Raw genomic sequence first — 17727 nt, 5'->3', positions numbered from 1 at the left:
CCGCTACGATCTTTACGTCGCCATTAAAACAAATAAATTGTATAGCAAGCTTTATTAGTAAACCTCTTCAAATAATATATATATCCATCCATATGCTACTATTAAAGTTCATTTGTACATAAGGCATTGTTATTTTAGTTTAATTATATTTTTTGGGGTCTAAGTCTAGTCTATTCTTTATTTATAATTAATAAATTTTTATTTTAATATTTCTTTCCAAGGTGTATCTATATTAATATAAACATTTGACATAAGTGACGTCAAAATGGCTCACCCCTGCCGAGCTCTGATAATAAGTAAAAAAATTGTTATCTACTCAGGCTTCCAAAAAAACGCATGCTAATTTTTTTTTGTTCGAGGACTAAGTAGGTATGTATGCAAAAGCGTTCGTCCACTATACCTACTCTTAACTATTTGACAATCGTTTATTATTATAAAATGCTAATCAAAACGTAAATAAAATATGAAATTGATATAACTTGTCGTTCGGATGTAATTCCTACACATTTTTCCTATTCGATTGGCGTGTATCGATGATGAACGATTGTCGTCTAGGCTCCAGAGATTTCAATCCTAATAATTAGTACTAAAATTCATGTTTATGAACAGTATTTTTTTAAACCCTTAGCTATGTTTTGAGACGTGAATATACATATAGAACATACAACTTTTACTACGGAACCAACATCGAAGTTGCAATTTACTAGGGATTGATAAACACCCGTATATAAAATCATCTTTTATATATATTATCATTAAACAATTTAGGGGAGCATCTAACCATCCCTGATAATCTACGGATATACTTTTTTCGGTACCATAAGGTATCTTTTAGTGACTTGTTGCGATTTTCGTGCTTCATTTGTTGTTGATCCTAGCATCACTAGCATTTTCTTGGCCCCAGCCTGAAAAGTGTCTTTAATGAGTTTAGATATCACATTGAACCTAAGGACGACTCACGCTTAGGGTTACCAGATGACAGGAATTTTCCTGACATGTCAGGAATTTTGGCATTTTGTCAGGAATGGGGACGGAACACGAAAATGTCAGGAATTTTTGGAATTGATAGACTTTTTTATAAAGTACCATTTTATTTAGTTAAATTAATCCAAAAACATTGTAAAAAAATTATTAATGAGGTCCTGAGTGGACCTATCAAATCTTTACTCAAGCATACATACATAGATGTTTTAGAAATCGAAATCATGTCTAATATTCGCATTTGTAAATGAAGCGGCTATTTAACGTCTAGACCCTCCCCTCGTCGTCGTCGTCAAAAATATGAATGTCAGGAAAAACTTCGGAAATCAGGAATTTTGTCAGGAAATTCTAAATTTGTATCTGGTAACCCTACTCACGCTAGAGTGGACTGGATCCGGGCCGAGGCGTCCGACACATATTTTTCTTTGACGGGTAATCGGTGCGGTGATCACGTGAGGAGAAAATACGCGTCGGAAACCTCGGGCCGAACCCGGACCGTTCTACCGTCAGCCAAACTTAAGGTTGATAACTGAACACCAGTTAATAATGTACCAATAATACCTAATATACCTATCATACACATAAATGGGTGAGAAAATGACATACAGAGAAGCACTGAAACCTTAACCCGATTATGATAGTAAAGGCCGATTCTGTTTTAAGAATTAAAAATGGCGTTCATCTTATTTTGATACGACCTTGACCGGTCGTTCAATTAGGAATCGTGTATTACTATAGTGTCTTATCTAATAACTATGAGCCTATACCTACCGCGTCGAATAATGATCCCTATGACAAATCTATCAATACTCTATACTGCAAAACGTAATTCAAGACCAAAAAAAGTAAGAAATGTTGCCACTTTTTTACTAGCGCGTCTTGTATTTATGTACAAATAAATAAATAAAAGTACTTTTTTAAATAGTAGGAGTAAAATTACTAATGAATAAATTATCTTAGCTTGATTATTTATCAAAAGGAATTTACAATTTTGAAACAAATTATTGCAATGGCAACATTGTCTCACTTTTTTTGGTCTTGAATTACGTTTTGCAGTTTAGACTCTATAATAGACCGACCGCTTAAATGAGTCCTCGCCTGCGCGGTACGGGGGCGACGGGGTATGACGACTAAAGGTGGCGGGGAAGGTGCGGGCGGGTGTGCGCAGGCGAGGACTTATTTAAGCGGTCGGTCTATAGAGTGTCTCTAGAACCTTCTGTCATCGCAATAAGGTTTAAAAGTTGTCGGTTAACAGTGGGTTTGATGGTAAATGGCCTAGTTTCTCGTATGTTCCACACTCAATACTAATTAAAAAATTATAGAACTCAAACTAAAAATAAATAAATCAGGGCTGCCAGTACATAAATCTTGATTATGCGATCCTGTGGCCGCAATTATACGAAATTCGATTGCATTATACGAGTACAAAAAAAAACTATAATTTTAAATCGATTTTTTAATAACTGGTGAATTTCGGTTTTTGCGGTAAGCCCCCAAATTGCGGGGATATTTCTCTTTTACTCCAATGACAGCGTAATAATAGTGACAGAGAAAGATGCCCGCAATTTGCGCACTTGGTTTTTCGCGGTTATAGCCCGCGTTGACGTGTATTTAAGTAGTTGCCGTTCCATTAAATCGTATAACAGTAACAGTAATCGTGTAACAGTAGTTTTTTTTTTGCTTTTTTTTGTTTCTTTTTTTGCATTATGGTACGGAACCCTTCGTGCGCGAGTCCGACTCGCACTTGCCCGGTTTTTTGAAGCATTGACAGTAGTTTAACATCGGTGTTTTTTTTCGTATCCAATTATACCGATTGACCAACTATACGACATGTATACGAAAATAATTTCATTATACGAATTTCGTAGCCTATTATACGATCTGGCAGCCCTGAAATAAATTGGTGGTTCGTGGGATCGCATAGTCTGTCTAAGCTAACTTTGCACCGACCTATACTAGCGCCACTGCTAAATAATCGTGATTATTTAAATTTAGGTAACGAAAGATATTCAAAAAAGGGGGCCGCTACGTACTGCATTTTGTATTTAAATACCTTTTGAATACATCAAACTTGTTTTTATGTTGCTGGATTCGTCGATTTATGACCTCAAAAAAAACTGCCGTTTTAACTCTGGACGCATAAATTGACGAATCCAACAACATAAAAACTAGATTGATGTAGGTATTCAAAAGGTTCTTAAATGCAAAATACAGTACGTAGTGGCCTTTTTTAAATAATCACGATTATTTAGCAGTGGCATTAGTGTGCACGTTGATGGGCTCTTAATGATGGCATTGCCACACTTTATTCCTATTACAGCCTTATGGATACGTACTTACTATGTGTCTCAACATGTGTTGTGTGCTAGTTGTTCCCTCGGCGTTCATTTGGGTGCTCCCATGCACATCCACCGGTTCCGCTCCAAATGCCCTAATTGTAGTGTGAATAGTTTCTCTGAAAAAATCGTTTATTACAATATTTTCTGTGGTAGACAGCAAGCATGTTAAGGATGACTTGTCCGTGCATAGAAAAATAGAAGTAAATAAAGAGGGACAACTCCATAACAGTTTTCTTAGGTACCAAATCGCGAGTTATTTCGTAGTAGAGTTTTGGTAAGAAAACTGTATGTATACTCAATCGTAAAAACTGACATCACAACATAAATTCCTAAAATTTTACCATGTGTCATGTTAAGTGAATTTGTATATTGTGAGATAAATCAATCATATCATATCATATTTTCTATTTTTAAATGCAATATTAATATTTTTAAATCCGGGTATTTTTAAAAACAATGGAAATGTGCAGTATATACAGTTTATATTCATTAAAATGGTCATATTCGGTTGTATCAAGAAGCTTACTACAAGTCAGATAACGTAAACGTACCTACTATTTATGCTCGTCGCGGTCCTAGTACATGTCATCTTGAAACTTAAATCATTACTCATTTTCAATATGTAGAGATGACAGCAAGGTGTCATCTATTGGGCATTAGCATGTCGAGCACTAGTACGTTTACCTTACATTGAAACGGCATCTAGATCGTTGCCTATTGCGTCAGAAAAATATTTGGTGGTTGGTGATAGATGATTCCTGAAGTTTTGTGAGTGATGAAATAGTAATGCTAGCGATGGGCGAGTCGAATTCGAATAATCCGAAGCAACCTACAGATGAGTTGATTCGAATCAAGACTATTGGCAATCCGAATCAACTCGGCCACTAAACTGACTGGTAACTTGGTATCCGATCCGCTAACTCGGCGAATGAATCGCCAATTCGCCAACTCTCCGAGCCGATTCAACGCTATCACACTGCTACTAAGGCCATTCAAAAATAAACCTTAATTCGGGAGCCCGAAGGTTCTTTTTACAACAACTGCCGCTTGATTCGCCGTCTCATACCGAGTTGACTGGTACTATGACCATTCAAAAATAAACCTTAATTCCGTAGCCCGAAGGTTCTTATTACAACAACTGCCGCTTGATTCGCCATCCCGAGTCGAGTTCACTGCTAGTATGGCCATTGAAAAATAAACCTCTTAATTCGGTGCCCTGAAGGTTCTGTTTACAACAACTGCCGCTTGACTCGCCGTCTCAACTAAGTTTGCGGCTCCACGGTCCGTGACCTTGTCGCGAACCACGCAAACCGTCGAGTCGAGTCAACTCGAATTTCAACTCGGATCAGTGGCCGAATCGATTCGAATGATTCGAAATGAAAAAAAGTGAACTCGTCACATCGCTAGGTAATGCATATTAGGTAATTCGTTGTTAAAATTTTATCAAAATGAGTCCTCACCTGCGCGGTACGGCCGTACGCCTGCCGCGCGCACCTTACCCGCCACCCTTGGTCGTCCTACCCCGTCGCCCCCGTACCGCGCAGGCGAGGACTCATTTAAGCGGTCGGTCTATAGTTTGGTACATCCCTAATCATATGTTAAATACCCAGCGTATTCGAATGCTAGGCTCTTATAGTAGTTCCGCTCCTCCGCCGTCAGCTGAGAGCCCAGCTGGGGATATTCGTCGATGTGCTTAACTTTCAGCAGCGACTGCTCGATCGCCTTCGCGCCAGCTTGACGGCGCCCGCTCAATTTTGATTTAAGAATACGGGCTTTGGCTCTGTAATAAACCATAGAGTTGAGGTCAGAAGAGCTAAGATGGCCGGCTATTTATCATCTGTCAACATGCCTGTCATGTTCTAACAAGTATGTGAGTGCGAAAGCGACGCATGTCATGACACGTGATAAAAACGTGACCATGATACCGCTGCAGGTCGCTTAAGAGGAAAGTGGACGACCGACCCGTGGTTTACGTTTAAATTCCATACAAAAGTAGTCCCCATTATCCTCTCTCGATATCAACATTATTGACAATATTTTTATTATAATTTGCCAATCAATCAATCACATAATTGTGTTGACAATCCGATTACACAGCTACATTAAGCCCCCTCCAGACTATGCGCGTGAATCGCGGGCGAAGCCGCGATTAGCGCACGAGTCTGGAGGGGGCTTTACAGTTGCGACATTAATATACTGGTCCCCTATTCGACTAGCGAGCGATAATTTACGTATCAAATCAAGTTGATCTCCCGTTGATGTGGGATAAATTGACCGTAGTTCTGTAGAAAGCGACCAACTTTTTATTTTTGTCAAAGTGACTTACACCCTAAACACAGTAGCTGTGGTCGCTTTCTGTATTGATAAAAAAATTGAGTTGGTCGTTTTCTGCATAACTACGGTCAATTGTGAGTTGTCGAATACGTGCAGCTGTCAAAATTTGACATTAGCAATCCACAGTTAGGTGACAACCAAACCAAACCGGAACCACCCCGAGTTCAGAGCTGAGTTTTGGTTGTACCAAATGATATCCACAGTTGATCAAATCGAATCAAAACTTGATAGAATCAACATGCGATTAAATCAAGAGTTGATTTGATGTGGATCCGAAATCTGACAGCTGTACATCTCGAATAAGGCCCCTGAGCGCCTACCGCGAAGCACGTTCGACGTGTTGCCTTTCTGTTCCACTTGTAAATTCGTACGTAAGTGGGACAGGGAGGCAACACGTCGAACGTGTTCGCGGTAGACCCTCTGCTCTGCTGCGGTATTGACATTGACCCACTTAACGATTTCTGATTCTGAGCTGAAATTTAGTTGTGATATAACAAAGTAAACTAATATATATATATATATATATAGTATTTGGAGTTGTTAAAATTGTCTACATGAGTTTTAGTGGCCTGTGGAAAGAAAAGTACAGTCAGCCATAAAAGCTTGTACGAAAACATAAAATGCCAAACTTTTTAGTATTAATTTTATTCTATACCTACTCGTACAACAATTGGCGGCTGGCCGGAATCGTGGAACTCTCCTCCGGTGGTGGACAGGTTTTTTTCCCAGATTCCCCAGGGATGCAAACGGTGGTTGATCTAGAAAGTCGACATCATTATTAAAATCAGTCCACACAATTCAAATGGGCCTTTTATTTATTTATATACTTATTATATACCGGGTGTGGCCTGTAATATGAGCAAAAAATTTAACTGTAGGCTGTACTCCTCATACTGATCAACATTTGTTCAACGACTTTTGAAAATAACTTGTACTTTGATTTTTAATACACTTTAAAGGTTATTCAAAGACGCAATGTATTGCGAATTTTGTTTTGTTTAAGGCTTGACAAGCAACGTCAATCACAATGATATGGCGTGGCGATGGCGTCCATTGAAGACAATATTTATTTTGTATGAAAAATAGGGAGTCTAAATACTTCACAATTTTTGAAAGTTGTTGAACAAAAGTGTCACCGTTTGAGGAGTATAATCTGTGTTTTAATTATTTGCTTATGTTACAGGCCACACCCGGTATTAGATAAACCACCTATATACATCCTAGAAGATGGATAGAGTTAGACCAAGAAAAATTTGCAACGATTTTGATATTAGCATCCGCAGTGCAAGTGTCATTTATACAACTGTTTATACATCATAATTTCATAGAAGTTTGATGTTTAAAATAACATTTGCACTGCTTGTGCTATCAAAATCGTTGCAGACTTTTCCTGGTCTAACTCTAGACCATCTAGAACCTGGGAGTGAATACAACCCTAAAGGCCCCTCCAGACTATGCGCGTGAATCGCGGGCGAAGCCGCGAACGCAAGTGTGGCGTCGATTTCGCAGAATGTTCACGCTTTCGCGCCTTGTTCTCCGTTTTTTGTTGGTATTTCGGCCCGCGTCAAAGGAGACGCGAAGCGCGAACTTGCAAGACTCCACATTACACGATATTTTGGCTCCTCTGTGGCAAGATAAATACTAATTCTATTATGATTATATTATATTAAGCAGCTATATTTTACGGTTTTACAATAAAACAAAATGGAATAAACAGCTAAATCGATCACGTATGATGCCATAGATAACTAACAGTTAAACTCGATCAGCTGATGCTTTTCCGCCATATTGCCGCAAACCAAACTGCGAAATCGCCGTGAAGTGTGCGAATGTGGAGTCATACGTCAACTTCGCGATATGTTCGCTCCGCGACGTCGCGCCGCGATTCACGCACATAGTCTGGAGGGGGCTTAACCCAAAACGTGGTCTATAGAGTCGGACCAAGAAAAGTCTGCACGCAGTGCAAGTGTCATTTATACGGCATAATTTCATAGAAGTTTGACGTTTAAAATAACACGTGCACTGCGTGGGCTATCAATTCCGCTGCAGACTTTTCATTGACTGACTATAAACTTTAGATTCAAATAAACTATATATATGTAAGTATATATACTCTTTATTTATGCTGACTACCTTTAGAGAACCTAGAATATGGTTACAACTCTCTAGGTGGTCTATACCTAAACTTTAGACATGCATAACTTCAGAAAGACCACCTAGCTAGAGGAAAGATACTATTTATTCATACTGTAAGGTCTGGAATGTCTTCTTCTTAAAATAAGAACAGGCCGCGTAGCCAACATGCCAATCGCTTACGCTCCGTAGCGATCGAAACGCAACTGTCACTGTCACACTTATATGGAAGAGATATAGAGAGACACAAAGCGTTTCGTTGTCGAAGCGATAGCGATTGTCACCTTGGCTAGGCCAGCTGTTCCACCATTTCTTAAAACTTACTCTGTTTTAAAAGTGGTTGTTGGTACGTCTGAAGGGGATTTTTTGAGGCCAAATGAAGTTTTTATCTCCTCTTCCATTTTACCTTGATGATAATCTAAACTGTGGTAGACTACGTCCCCAAAAAACACATTAAATTCATTTGTCTAGAACAGAATAAGAAAACTTTTAGATACGTAAAATATACCATAAATAATAATAGTTATTGAACCAACCAACAAATAACAAACATACTTATATATATATATGTTGTAATAAGCAAATCATCAGGCGCTGGACCAATGGTCTAAGATCCCACATATTATATGGTCGACCTTCACCAATCTGTCTGACGGATGAAACTATGAAAATATGAAAGAAAATATGTTCCAGAACATAAATAAAACGGGTTGCCTAAAGAAATATGGTCAAGGCTATTTTTAATACCTTTTTGAAAAAAAAATTTTTTCGGCAAATTTCACCGATTTGTCTGACGAACGAAATAAGTTTCAATGGAAAGTATACAACTTGCACAACATAAATCATCTATAGTTCGTTTTTTTTAGCATTAGAAAGAACTTGCAAGAAGGTAAGCGATCTTGACATGTCTTTTAATTGAAAAACGCTTTATAAAAATATAAAACTATTACTTATGAAAGCAGAAGAATATAAATGATCGTATTAGATTCATAATTGTTACATCTTTGCCGTAACTTATTTTTAAAATGTGTTTTTCAATTAAAAGACACATCAAGATTGTTTACCTAATTTCTAATGCTAAAAAAAACGAAGTATAGGTTGCCTATCTTTTTCCGGTCACTATCATGAGGTTGCCGTGTTTAAAGAGGTGATTTTATATCGATAATTGCACTCATCTGTCTGACGCTTGAATTATACATCAAAATGATGGTAATTTTATTGCAAATACAATGGTATAGGGTTGCCTGCGAAAATCCGGTCACAAATAAGGGTTGCCAGGCTTTTAATTAAAATAAGAAGGGAAGACTTTTAGCGATAACCCATAAACGGCTTAACTGATCAAGTTTGTTTTAATTTTATTTGATTCAGTTTTTAAGCACTATTTTCATGATTTTTTTCATATTTTTTGAACAGATGGTTCAAAAGTTAGAAGGAAACAACCTTCTTTTTTTCTTTCTAAACGATTATTTCCGAAATGATTCACTTTATCAAGAAATGTTGTTTAAATACCCCTATTTATTTTGAAAGGACTATCCAACGACACCCCACACTACCTATAAGCTTTTACCCTACAATGTGACATGTCGTTGGATAGGTCTTTTGATATAAATACGGTTTTTCATCGTCAGACAGATTGGTGAAGGTCCCATATATGTGGGATCTCCTACTACAAGATTTTACCCTCATTTTCAATATTTTGACGTAATCGTCCGATCTTCGAAACTGTCGCAGGACGTTTTGCAAGTCCATTCCATACGCATTCTTACTTTCTTCTTCAATATCGTATTTCTTATTGTCCACCGCATTAATAATAGCTGAAAATATAACATTCAATCGTAGTATTTTTCAAAAACCAACCACAAACCAAAACCCACCCTGGGTTCGGTGACAGATGTCATCTTTACACAATTTATATCCCTTACAACACAAAATCTTGCTAAACTGTATTGAATCTAGAAAAATACTATAGGGCTAAGATGGGTCGGCTCTTTGTCAATTGTCACCATGCCCGTCACGTTCTAACAAATATGGTATGACAAGTGATAAAAATGCCACCATGATACCGCCCCAGCATTTTTATCACCCGTTATGCCATATGTCATGCGTCACTTTCGCACTTACATATTTGTTAAAACGTGACAGGCATGGTGACAAATATTAGATAAAGAGCCTATCATCTTAGCCCTACAAGGCCGTGTTGCACAATAAACTACAAGCTATAGATGGTCAAGCAAATCTTTTCAGTAGAAAAAGGCGCAAAAATTAAAATTTTCTATGAGACGATATCCCTTTGAGCCTACATTTTTCAAATTTACCGCCTGTTTCTACTGACAAGATCTGCTTGACCAACTATAAACACTATTTTTGATTTTGTATGTAAAATCAATAGCTTTTATTTTATTGCAAGGCACAGAAATCGAATTCCTATGATCATTACGTATATGTACGCACGTGGATGTGGATACTATAATGATTTCCGTACTATAGGTACGGTACATACTTCTTGTATGTACACCCTGTGACTAAACTATCAATAAGTATGTATATAGGTAAGTGTAAGTGTATATGCAGGGCCGTCTTAAACTATGCTGGGGCCCTTGGGCACATAAGAATTTGGCCCCCTTTTGGAAATTTAAGAAAGCAAATTAAACTATCATTTTTCTATTATGATCTTCAATTTATTTGGGTAATCAAATATATTGTTACTGTCTGTCCTTCGGGGCCCCCTGAGGATGGGGGCGTGTGCCCTTATGGTAAAGACGGTACTGTGTATAAGTACTTACCAGCTATGATACAAAATAAACATAAATCGAAGTGATACATTTCGACTATACGGCCACAATAACTTTCAGCCGTTCTTATTTCACAATCAGCTTTTTATCATAGTTTCTATAATAAACTGGCTACCTTATATTATTTGATCGTAAATATTCGTACACAATAACTAGGTACTAGTGTTGGTAGTAACCCCCTCGTTACACAATGTACTATTTTATATATACAATAATAATTTAAGTAATCTACAATAATAATTTGTACAAACAAAATAAAGCTTTTCTATTTCAATACTTTCTTTTTTCAACACAACACCTGTAGGGAATGCAGGGCCTAAACCGTTCCGTAACATTAAAAGTAAGTACCTCAGTAAGTAAACACTTTATTATAGGTCGCACTTGTTATGCCTTTGGGGTCCTACCAAAATTGGTTGTTCAATACATGCTCTAGTGTATATCCAATTTAGCTTAACCCTAAATGACTCAACTATCACGGAGCGTAACTGTACGAAAAGAAAGGAATCTTGGTTACATTAGATAAAGTTGGCGCAAGCATGTATTTATTCCTAATTGTGTTATATCCTGACAGGGTCGCCATTTAGTGTTGAACGTTGAATTGAAACTAGGTACTTGCTTGGAGTTTAGATCTATAACGCATCTTATTACAGGATATATGAGTGTACAGGTATCGCGCCCACTACACTGACATCAAACATTGCAACGAATAGGCATTGAATTTATAAATGAGGTTTTATAATAACTAATACACTAAACTGTATGTCAATATGCTGATTGCTGATTTTCCCAGGCTCACGACGCATTTAGTAGTAAAACAAAATTAACTTGAAAATAGAACTTTCAGATTAAGATTTTAAGAACTGGCACACAAGGAAATGATGAACTCCTAAACTCCTTTATACGATACGATTAATATCAAGTATATGATTGATATATGTATAACTATCACGGCGATCCACGCCGTTTCATCAGGTAAGTAGACTGTAATTTACAAAATGGCTGCCATTTTGTAAGATTTACTATTTAATAGTATAATAAAATATGACAGGTAAATTATGTAGACACGATTGTAGAAACATTAAGGTTTAATTTAGTTTAGTAGCGATAGGTATGTGCTTACAGCTTCTGAGGCATGCCTCTATTCAAGGTTGGATTTAAATTATGAACGAAAATTCTTTCAGACTGGCTGTCGGCCTCCGCCTAGGCGCCGAAATAGTTGTCCCCCACAGCTGTCCCTGCGGAACAGAAGTTGACAGTCTGGGCTCCCACGGCCTCTCCTGCCGAAGGAGTGCCGGCCGCCTGTCCCGCCACGCCAGCCTCAACGATGTCATCCGTCGGGCCTTTGTCAGCGTGGGCGTGCCGGCCGCGTTGGAACCAGCCGGTCTGGCGCGCGACGATGGCAAGAGGCCCGATGGAATAACCCTCATCCCCTGGCAGATGGGACGGCCGCTCATCTGGGATGCCACATGTGTAGACACCCTAGCGCCGTCCCATCTAGTCGCCACGTCTCAGAGAGCTGGCGGCGCGGCAGCAGCGGCTGAAACCCTAAAACGCCGCAAATATGCTGGATGCTGGTCTTACAAACAACCACATATTTGCGGCGTTCGCGGTAGAGACCCTGGGGCCGTGGTGTCCTGACGCCCACAACCTTTTTAAAAACCTAAAAAAAAGACTGTTGGAAACGACGGGTGACCCTAGGGCTGGCTCATTCCTAGGCCAAAGAATAGGCATAGCTATTCAGCGTGGGAATGTAGCCAGCCTTATGGGCACACTTCCGCAGGGGACAGATCTGGGGGATCTAAGGTAGGTGGGTAAGTTTTCTTTATTTATTTTATTAGTTTTGATTTTAATTTATTTAGTCTATACTTAATTTTAATAATAGTTTGTATAAGTTTTGTTATTGAATACATTTTTTTTCCCTGAAAGAAAATAGAAATCAAAATACCAAATTTCTATTAAAAAATTTTTTAATGATTAGAGGCCTACCGAGGTAGTTAGGTAGTTACCCTATTACTTATACTTAGGGGTCATCCATTAATTACATCACACGTTTAGGGGGAGGGAGGGGGTCAAGAAAATGTGACATATTGTGACATGGGGGAGGGGGGAGACACAAACTTTGTGACGTCACTTTAACTTTATCAGTAACCGAAAATTTATTTAAATTATTTTATTTGGTGTACATTTAAATAACAAGTTTTTAAAACGATAATCGTTTTTATTCGTTTAATTTTCTTTCCTCAGCAGTTTTGGGTTATAAAATTACTAATATTTATATCGTCAAAAATATTTTGATAAAATATGTGATAAATACTTAATTCGATTTGGCGATTTCGTAGAAAAAATGTGACGTCACACTAGGGGGGGAGGGAGAATTGCCAAATGTGACCAAGTGTGACAAGGAGGGGGGAGGGGTAAAAAATCCTAGAAATTCGTGTGACGTAATTAATGGATGACCCCTTATTTGACTCTTTAATATTTAATTGTTGTTGTTCTTTCATTAGTTTTCCCCAAATTTTGAACCACTTTTGTAAATAGGAACACATCCGGATGACTCGGATGAGCTCAAAGAGAAAATGTAAAATTCTCGTAATTCCGAGATGTTCATATCAAGCTAAAGTTACAAAATGTTATCCTGAATATCACGGCCTACACGAGTCTTATATAATATAAACGATTATTTAATTTATTATAGATCGATAACAACTTATTTCAAACCTTTTTCTTGGCATATATTAAAATCGTCTGCATTGAAGCATAAATAATTAATTTAATTTAATAATCAATTTAATAAATCTGTGAAAATATAAAAGTATTTAAATAGTTGCCAAGAAAAGTGTCGCATTTGTGTAGAAAACCACTATAGCATAGCCGTATTTTGTCAAAAACTTAAAGTATACTCAAACACGTGCAATTATCACTAGAAAAAGGCGCGAAATTCAAATTTTGTATAGAGGACTTTTTATTTTTGCTGCCTTTTTCTACTGACAAAGTAGCTGTGCCAGAGTATTTTTCATTAACGTAATTGTACAAGTTTTGAAAACTTATTGTTTATAAGAAATAAAGCATTGTTCCCACAAGCGGATATTGTCTTATAATTATTGCAAAGTCTGGCATAACATGAATAAAACATCGCCTCGATTCGCAGAACATTGTCAACAAGGGCCCCTATTCGACAAGCGACGTTTGACGTATCGTGTTGATCTCCCGTTGATGTGGGAAAAATCATAAGTTCTTGAATACGTACAATGTCAAAATTTGACATTAACAATCCACAGTTAGGGTGACAAGCAAACCAAACCGAACCACCCTTAGTTTAGAGTTGAGTTTTGGATGGTTTTGGTTGTACCAAATGATATTATCCACCGTTGATGGAATCAACACTCAGTATGCAATAAAATCAACTGTTGATTTGACGTGGATGCGAAATCTGACAGTTGTACGTGTCGAATTTGGCCCAAGAGTCGTGAAATCACGTGCGCCCATAACTAATAACATATATATAACCTTATGTTATTATTGCGAAAACGTTAATCATTAAATAAGTACGAGGAAACGGAAGAGAATCAAAATCGTGGATCCGCCATTTAAATATGACGCACAAATCGTTTACCTATCCGACAATTTTTTTATTGTTATATGAAAGACCTTTAAGTTTTTATTCCGATTATACGCTTTAGGTTAAAATTTAACCCTATAATTTAACCGTTAAATTAATTTTCAAATGAAAGGGCTACACTAGCTACATTAACATATAATTTAAAAAAACTGATGAGAAAGTTTTATTTTATCCACAAGAGAGGCAATGCAACTACATACTAATTTTGAGGTTTTTTCACTCGGTAGCAAAGTTTGTTTAACCCTCTGGCCTTGAAATCCTCGCAATGAAGAATCCACATTATTTAAAAATTCACTATGCTTGTGGTTCAAGTTTGGGATCTTTCGCTTGCTCGGATATCTATCGTGCTATTAGCACGAGGAGTTACGCAACAAAGCCCCCTTGTAAAACAAATATGTACTACCTATTTTTAATCCCGATAGTAGATACTTCCGTAAGTTTATTTAATTGGTTACGCTTCAATAATAGCCAAACTTAAAGTTGAAGATAACTACGTAATAGGTCGTGTTCTATCAGACAATAATTTATGTAGAACACTCGAGCACGAGAAAACCCACAGTTGTTGGCTAGTCTTCACGAGATAGTGACGTTTAGAAGGCCAGCCAAATAGCACTTTTTATCTACACTGTTTTTTATACCAATCGTCAACAAACGCACATATTAATGTAGTTTTTTTGTCGAAATAAACAAGTCAGTAAAGCGTCGGTTTGATCTAAAATGGTCGAGCTATCGTCTCTTCTAGAAAATTAATAAATAGCTTAGGTATGATGTTATGTTTTAGGATATTGTGTTATTTGTGTTTAGTGGTTGTTATGTTATGTTCCAACGCTCTTGGTAAGTGCCTTTCTGATATAGTTTATTTGTTCATCACATCCGGTTCACGACATATTTCAATCAATGTTCTTAAATAATTTTACTATCTTAGTCCTATCTAATGAAACAACTTGGACTTTAGTTAATGTATGTATTTATTTACCTAATCTTATCAAATGTACTTGACATTATTATTAAAAGAATCTTCTGTATGTAGCTATTAATACTCATACATTGCGAACTTTTAGCATATTTATTTATTATCAGGCTCTGGCATAATACCTATACTTGTCTTGGGACCTTTCAGCCAAAAGGTCCGAAGAAAAGATAGATGTAATAAGCATTTTATGTGTCCTATAAGGTGCAAGTTGTGGTACCATTCCGTGGAGCAATTTTTGTATAGGTAGAGAAAAGCTTTTGCCGAACAACTGCTCAGAGCTCAGGAGAACAGAGAATGGTTTTCCTGTACGTCGCCTCCCTAGCAACAGTGTAGTAGTAGGTATAGCAGAAAATAATCTGCGAAAAGATAAAATTCATCTCTTACTTATTTATAGGGTGAAGGGTAAAGGATCGTGATCCGAACTGCTTATCAGGATCGAAGTCAAAGTCGAAAGTGTTTATATATTTGTATAAAGTATTTGATAAGTCAGTGGAATGTGATTCGAGCCCTACCTACATCCTAACAAGATTAATAGTTTTTTTATACCTATTTGTTACAATCTGGTTCCAGGAGTGTACATCTCCAACTTGAACGAAGCCTGCTACCGGTGCCTCTGCCATGTGGCTGGCTGCAACACGTCGCACGCCTGCTCGGAGGGCTACTGCGGGCCCTTCTACATATCCAGAGTGTACTGGGTGGATGCCGGCAAGCCCACGCTGCCTGACGACGATCCCGTGAGAGAAGAAGGTAAGCACAATACCCCTGATGTCATTATATTATGCAAAAATATCACACAGAAATTAGCTTCACAACACGTCTCTCAAAGTTAAGGACTAAGGGAGCATGGTAAAGACAATACCCAATATCCCTAAATAAATTTTGGCTTTCTTGCTTAGGTACAGGGCCAAAAGGCCGACGTTACTTAAGTTAGCATCTCTCCTAAGAATACATATATCCAAAGTTAAAGGCTATAAAGCCTTATGTTATGTTACTCTATGTTAAATTGAGGAAAGATTGAATCTAGTAATTCCGGCAACCTTAGCGCAACCTCAATACGAGTTTTTGGAGTACTTAGAAATTAATGATGTCATGTACTTGTAGTGATCGTGCTCGTTTTTTGCAGCATTCGAAGACTGCGCGAGGGACTACCACTGTTCTTTAAAGATAATTGAAGGCTACATGGCGAAGTTTGGAAAGGTAACTAACATAATCGGACTTATGAATAATTTACGAGTATTAGGTAGATTACTGTTCAGTTCTCATTATGTTGCATCTTAGTAATATTATGATCCAGTCTAATTCTTTCACTAGTGGTTTCGTATTTATGAAAAAGTTAAATTTTTTTTTCGCGATTTCGGGGTTTGTCTCATAGTAAAAGTTACTCAGTATAATCCCAAAACCCCCCCTGGCAGCGGAAATGCACATATTTTTGGCCACCCTGTATATATCGTTGTCTGAGTACCCACAACACACAGCCTTCTTAAGCTTACCGTGGGGCTAGGACAATTTGTGTAAAAGTGTCCTAAAATATTTATTTATTATGAATTTCCCCTCAGGACTGTAACGGCGACGGCGTGACGAACTGCTTCGACTACATGATGATCAACCACCACGGCGGAGGCGCCTGCCACTCTCCTCTGGAGGCAGACCCACTCGGCCGACGCAGGCTGGCGCTGTTTAACCAGTGCCGCTTCTAACAAACCTGGACCATTAGCCAAAATATTTGAGCCGCATTTGAGACTTTTTTGAAGAAGATTTCTTTGATGAAGTGAACGTACAAATATTTTTAAGTAATTGTTTAATACTTACGTAAATCAGATTCCTTAAATGTGTAATTTTCAGAAATCAGAAGCATTAAACCGTAAGCCATGTTAACTCCAGGTTTAAGGATAACTCACGTTAGACCGGGCCGTGTCGTGTATGGAAATCATCACGTGATCGTCTGTTATGGCATAGAAAAGTAAGCCCCGGAAGCTCCGGCCCGGACACGGCCCGGTATAACGTGAGTCATCCTTTAACCGGTAAACCCCGGGTTAATATATGGTGCAAATGGGGCTAAGGAGAAGATAAACAAAAGTATATTTAAATTAACTTTATTCTAACATATTTTTCTTACATCAGTCGTAATATTTATATTAAACCTTATAAATAATAGCAATAAATTGTACCAATTTTTTTCCTTGTTTTACTATACCTACTTACATAATACATACATTCTTAATAATATCCTTATTACCGTAAGTTATTTTATGAAGCATGTTACCGGTTGAAAATATGAGGAATGTTTTTGGAATGTAGTTCGTCTACCTACAGGTTACAGTCGCCATCAGATATATCGGAGCAGCCAAGGTGTTCACAAATATCTGAACACGCCTCTATTGTCAAGGCATTAGAGTGCGCGTTCAGATATTGTGAACACCTTGGCCGCTCCGATATATCTGATGGCGACTGTACATACAAAGGTATAGTTATTGCTAACATATTGTTATTTTTACCGTATGTTAGTAATTTTCTCGCCGTATGAATCCGTATACCTACATATTTATCACTTGTCAT

General features: G+C 37.7%; 2 protein-coding genes across 4 annotated transcripts; one reads left to right on the top strand and one right to left on the bottom strand.

Annotated features, from left to right (window-relative positions):
- Window positions 1–767: 767 nt before the first annotated feature.
- Window positions 768–10673, bottom strand: LOC134672972 (uncharacterized). Of its 3 annotated transcripts, none has more exons than XM_063530927.1 (7): window positions 10571–10673; window positions 9468–9601; window positions 8112–8254; window positions 6314–6412; window positions 4927–5100; window positions 3322–3436; window positions 768–905 (listed from the first exon to the last, which is right to left on the bottom strand). In XM_063530927.1, the coding sequence occupies exons 1-7, from the start codon at window positions 10608–10610 to the stop codon at window positions 795–797; spliced, it is 816 nt and encodes a 271-aa protein (XP_063386997.1). In that variant the 5' UTR covers window positions 10611–10673; the 3' UTR covers window positions 768–794. The 3 variants fall into 3 exon arrangements, with proteins under 3 accessions (XP_063386997.1, XP_063387000.1, XP_063386998.1); XM_063530928.1 differs by having other exon boundaries at window positions 774–905; window positions 3318–3436; XM_063530930.1 differs by lacking the exon at window positions 6314–6412.
- Window positions 10674–14668: 3995 nt separating this feature from the next.
- On the top strand, window positions 14669–17344 carry LOC134672690 (lysozyme 1-like). The gene is made up of 4 exons (XM_063530642.1): window positions 14669–15032; window positions 15742–15918; window positions 16295–16368; window positions 16728–17344. The coding sequence occupies exons 1-4, from the start codon at window positions 14963–14965 to the stop codon at window positions 16866–16868; spliced, it is 462 nt and encodes a 153-aa protein (XP_063386712.1). The 5' UTR covers window positions 14669–14962; the 3' UTR covers window positions 16869–17344.
- The last annotated feature ends 383 nt before the right edge of the window (window positions 17345–17727 follow it).

Source organism: Cydia fagiglandana, chromosome 17 (genome assembly GCF_963556715.1).
Source record: "Cydia fagiglandana chromosome 17, ilCydFagi1.1, whole genome shotgun sequence".
Classification (NCBI taxonomy): Eukaryota; Metazoa; Arthropoda; class Insecta; order Lepidoptera; family Tortricidae; genus Cydia; species Cydia fagiglandana.
Note: the sequence above shows the minus strand (reverse complement) of the source record. Positions and strands in the feature narration are given on the sequence as shown.

Excerpts from the sequence above, each read along its gene's own strand:
- LOC134672972 (XM_063530927.1), bottom strand. The coding sequence starts at position 10,610 with ATGTATCACTTCGATTTATGTTTATTTTGTATCATAGCTG. Across the intron at positions 3,437-4,926 it reads CTAGCATTCGAATACGCTGG|AGAAACTATTCACACTACAA; the intron begins GTATTTAACATA and ends CGATTTTTTCAG. Across the intron at positions 906-3,321 it reads AACACATGTTGAGACACATA|GCTGGGGCCAAGAAAATGCT; the intron begins GTAAGTACGTAT and ends GACACTTTTCAG.
- LOC134672690 (XM_063530642.1), top strand. The coding sequence starts at position 14,963 with ATGATGTTATGTTTTAGGATATTGTGTTATTTGTGTTTAGTGGTTGTT. Across the intron at positions 15,033-15,741 it reads GTTATGTTCCAACGCTCTTG|GAGTGTACATCTCCAACTTG; the intron begins GTAAGTGCCTTT and ends ATCTGGTTCCAG. Across the intron at positions 16,369-16,727 it reads ACATGGCGAAGTTTGGAAAG|GACTGTAACGGCGACGGCGT; the intron begins GTAACTAACATA and ends ATTTCCCCTCAG.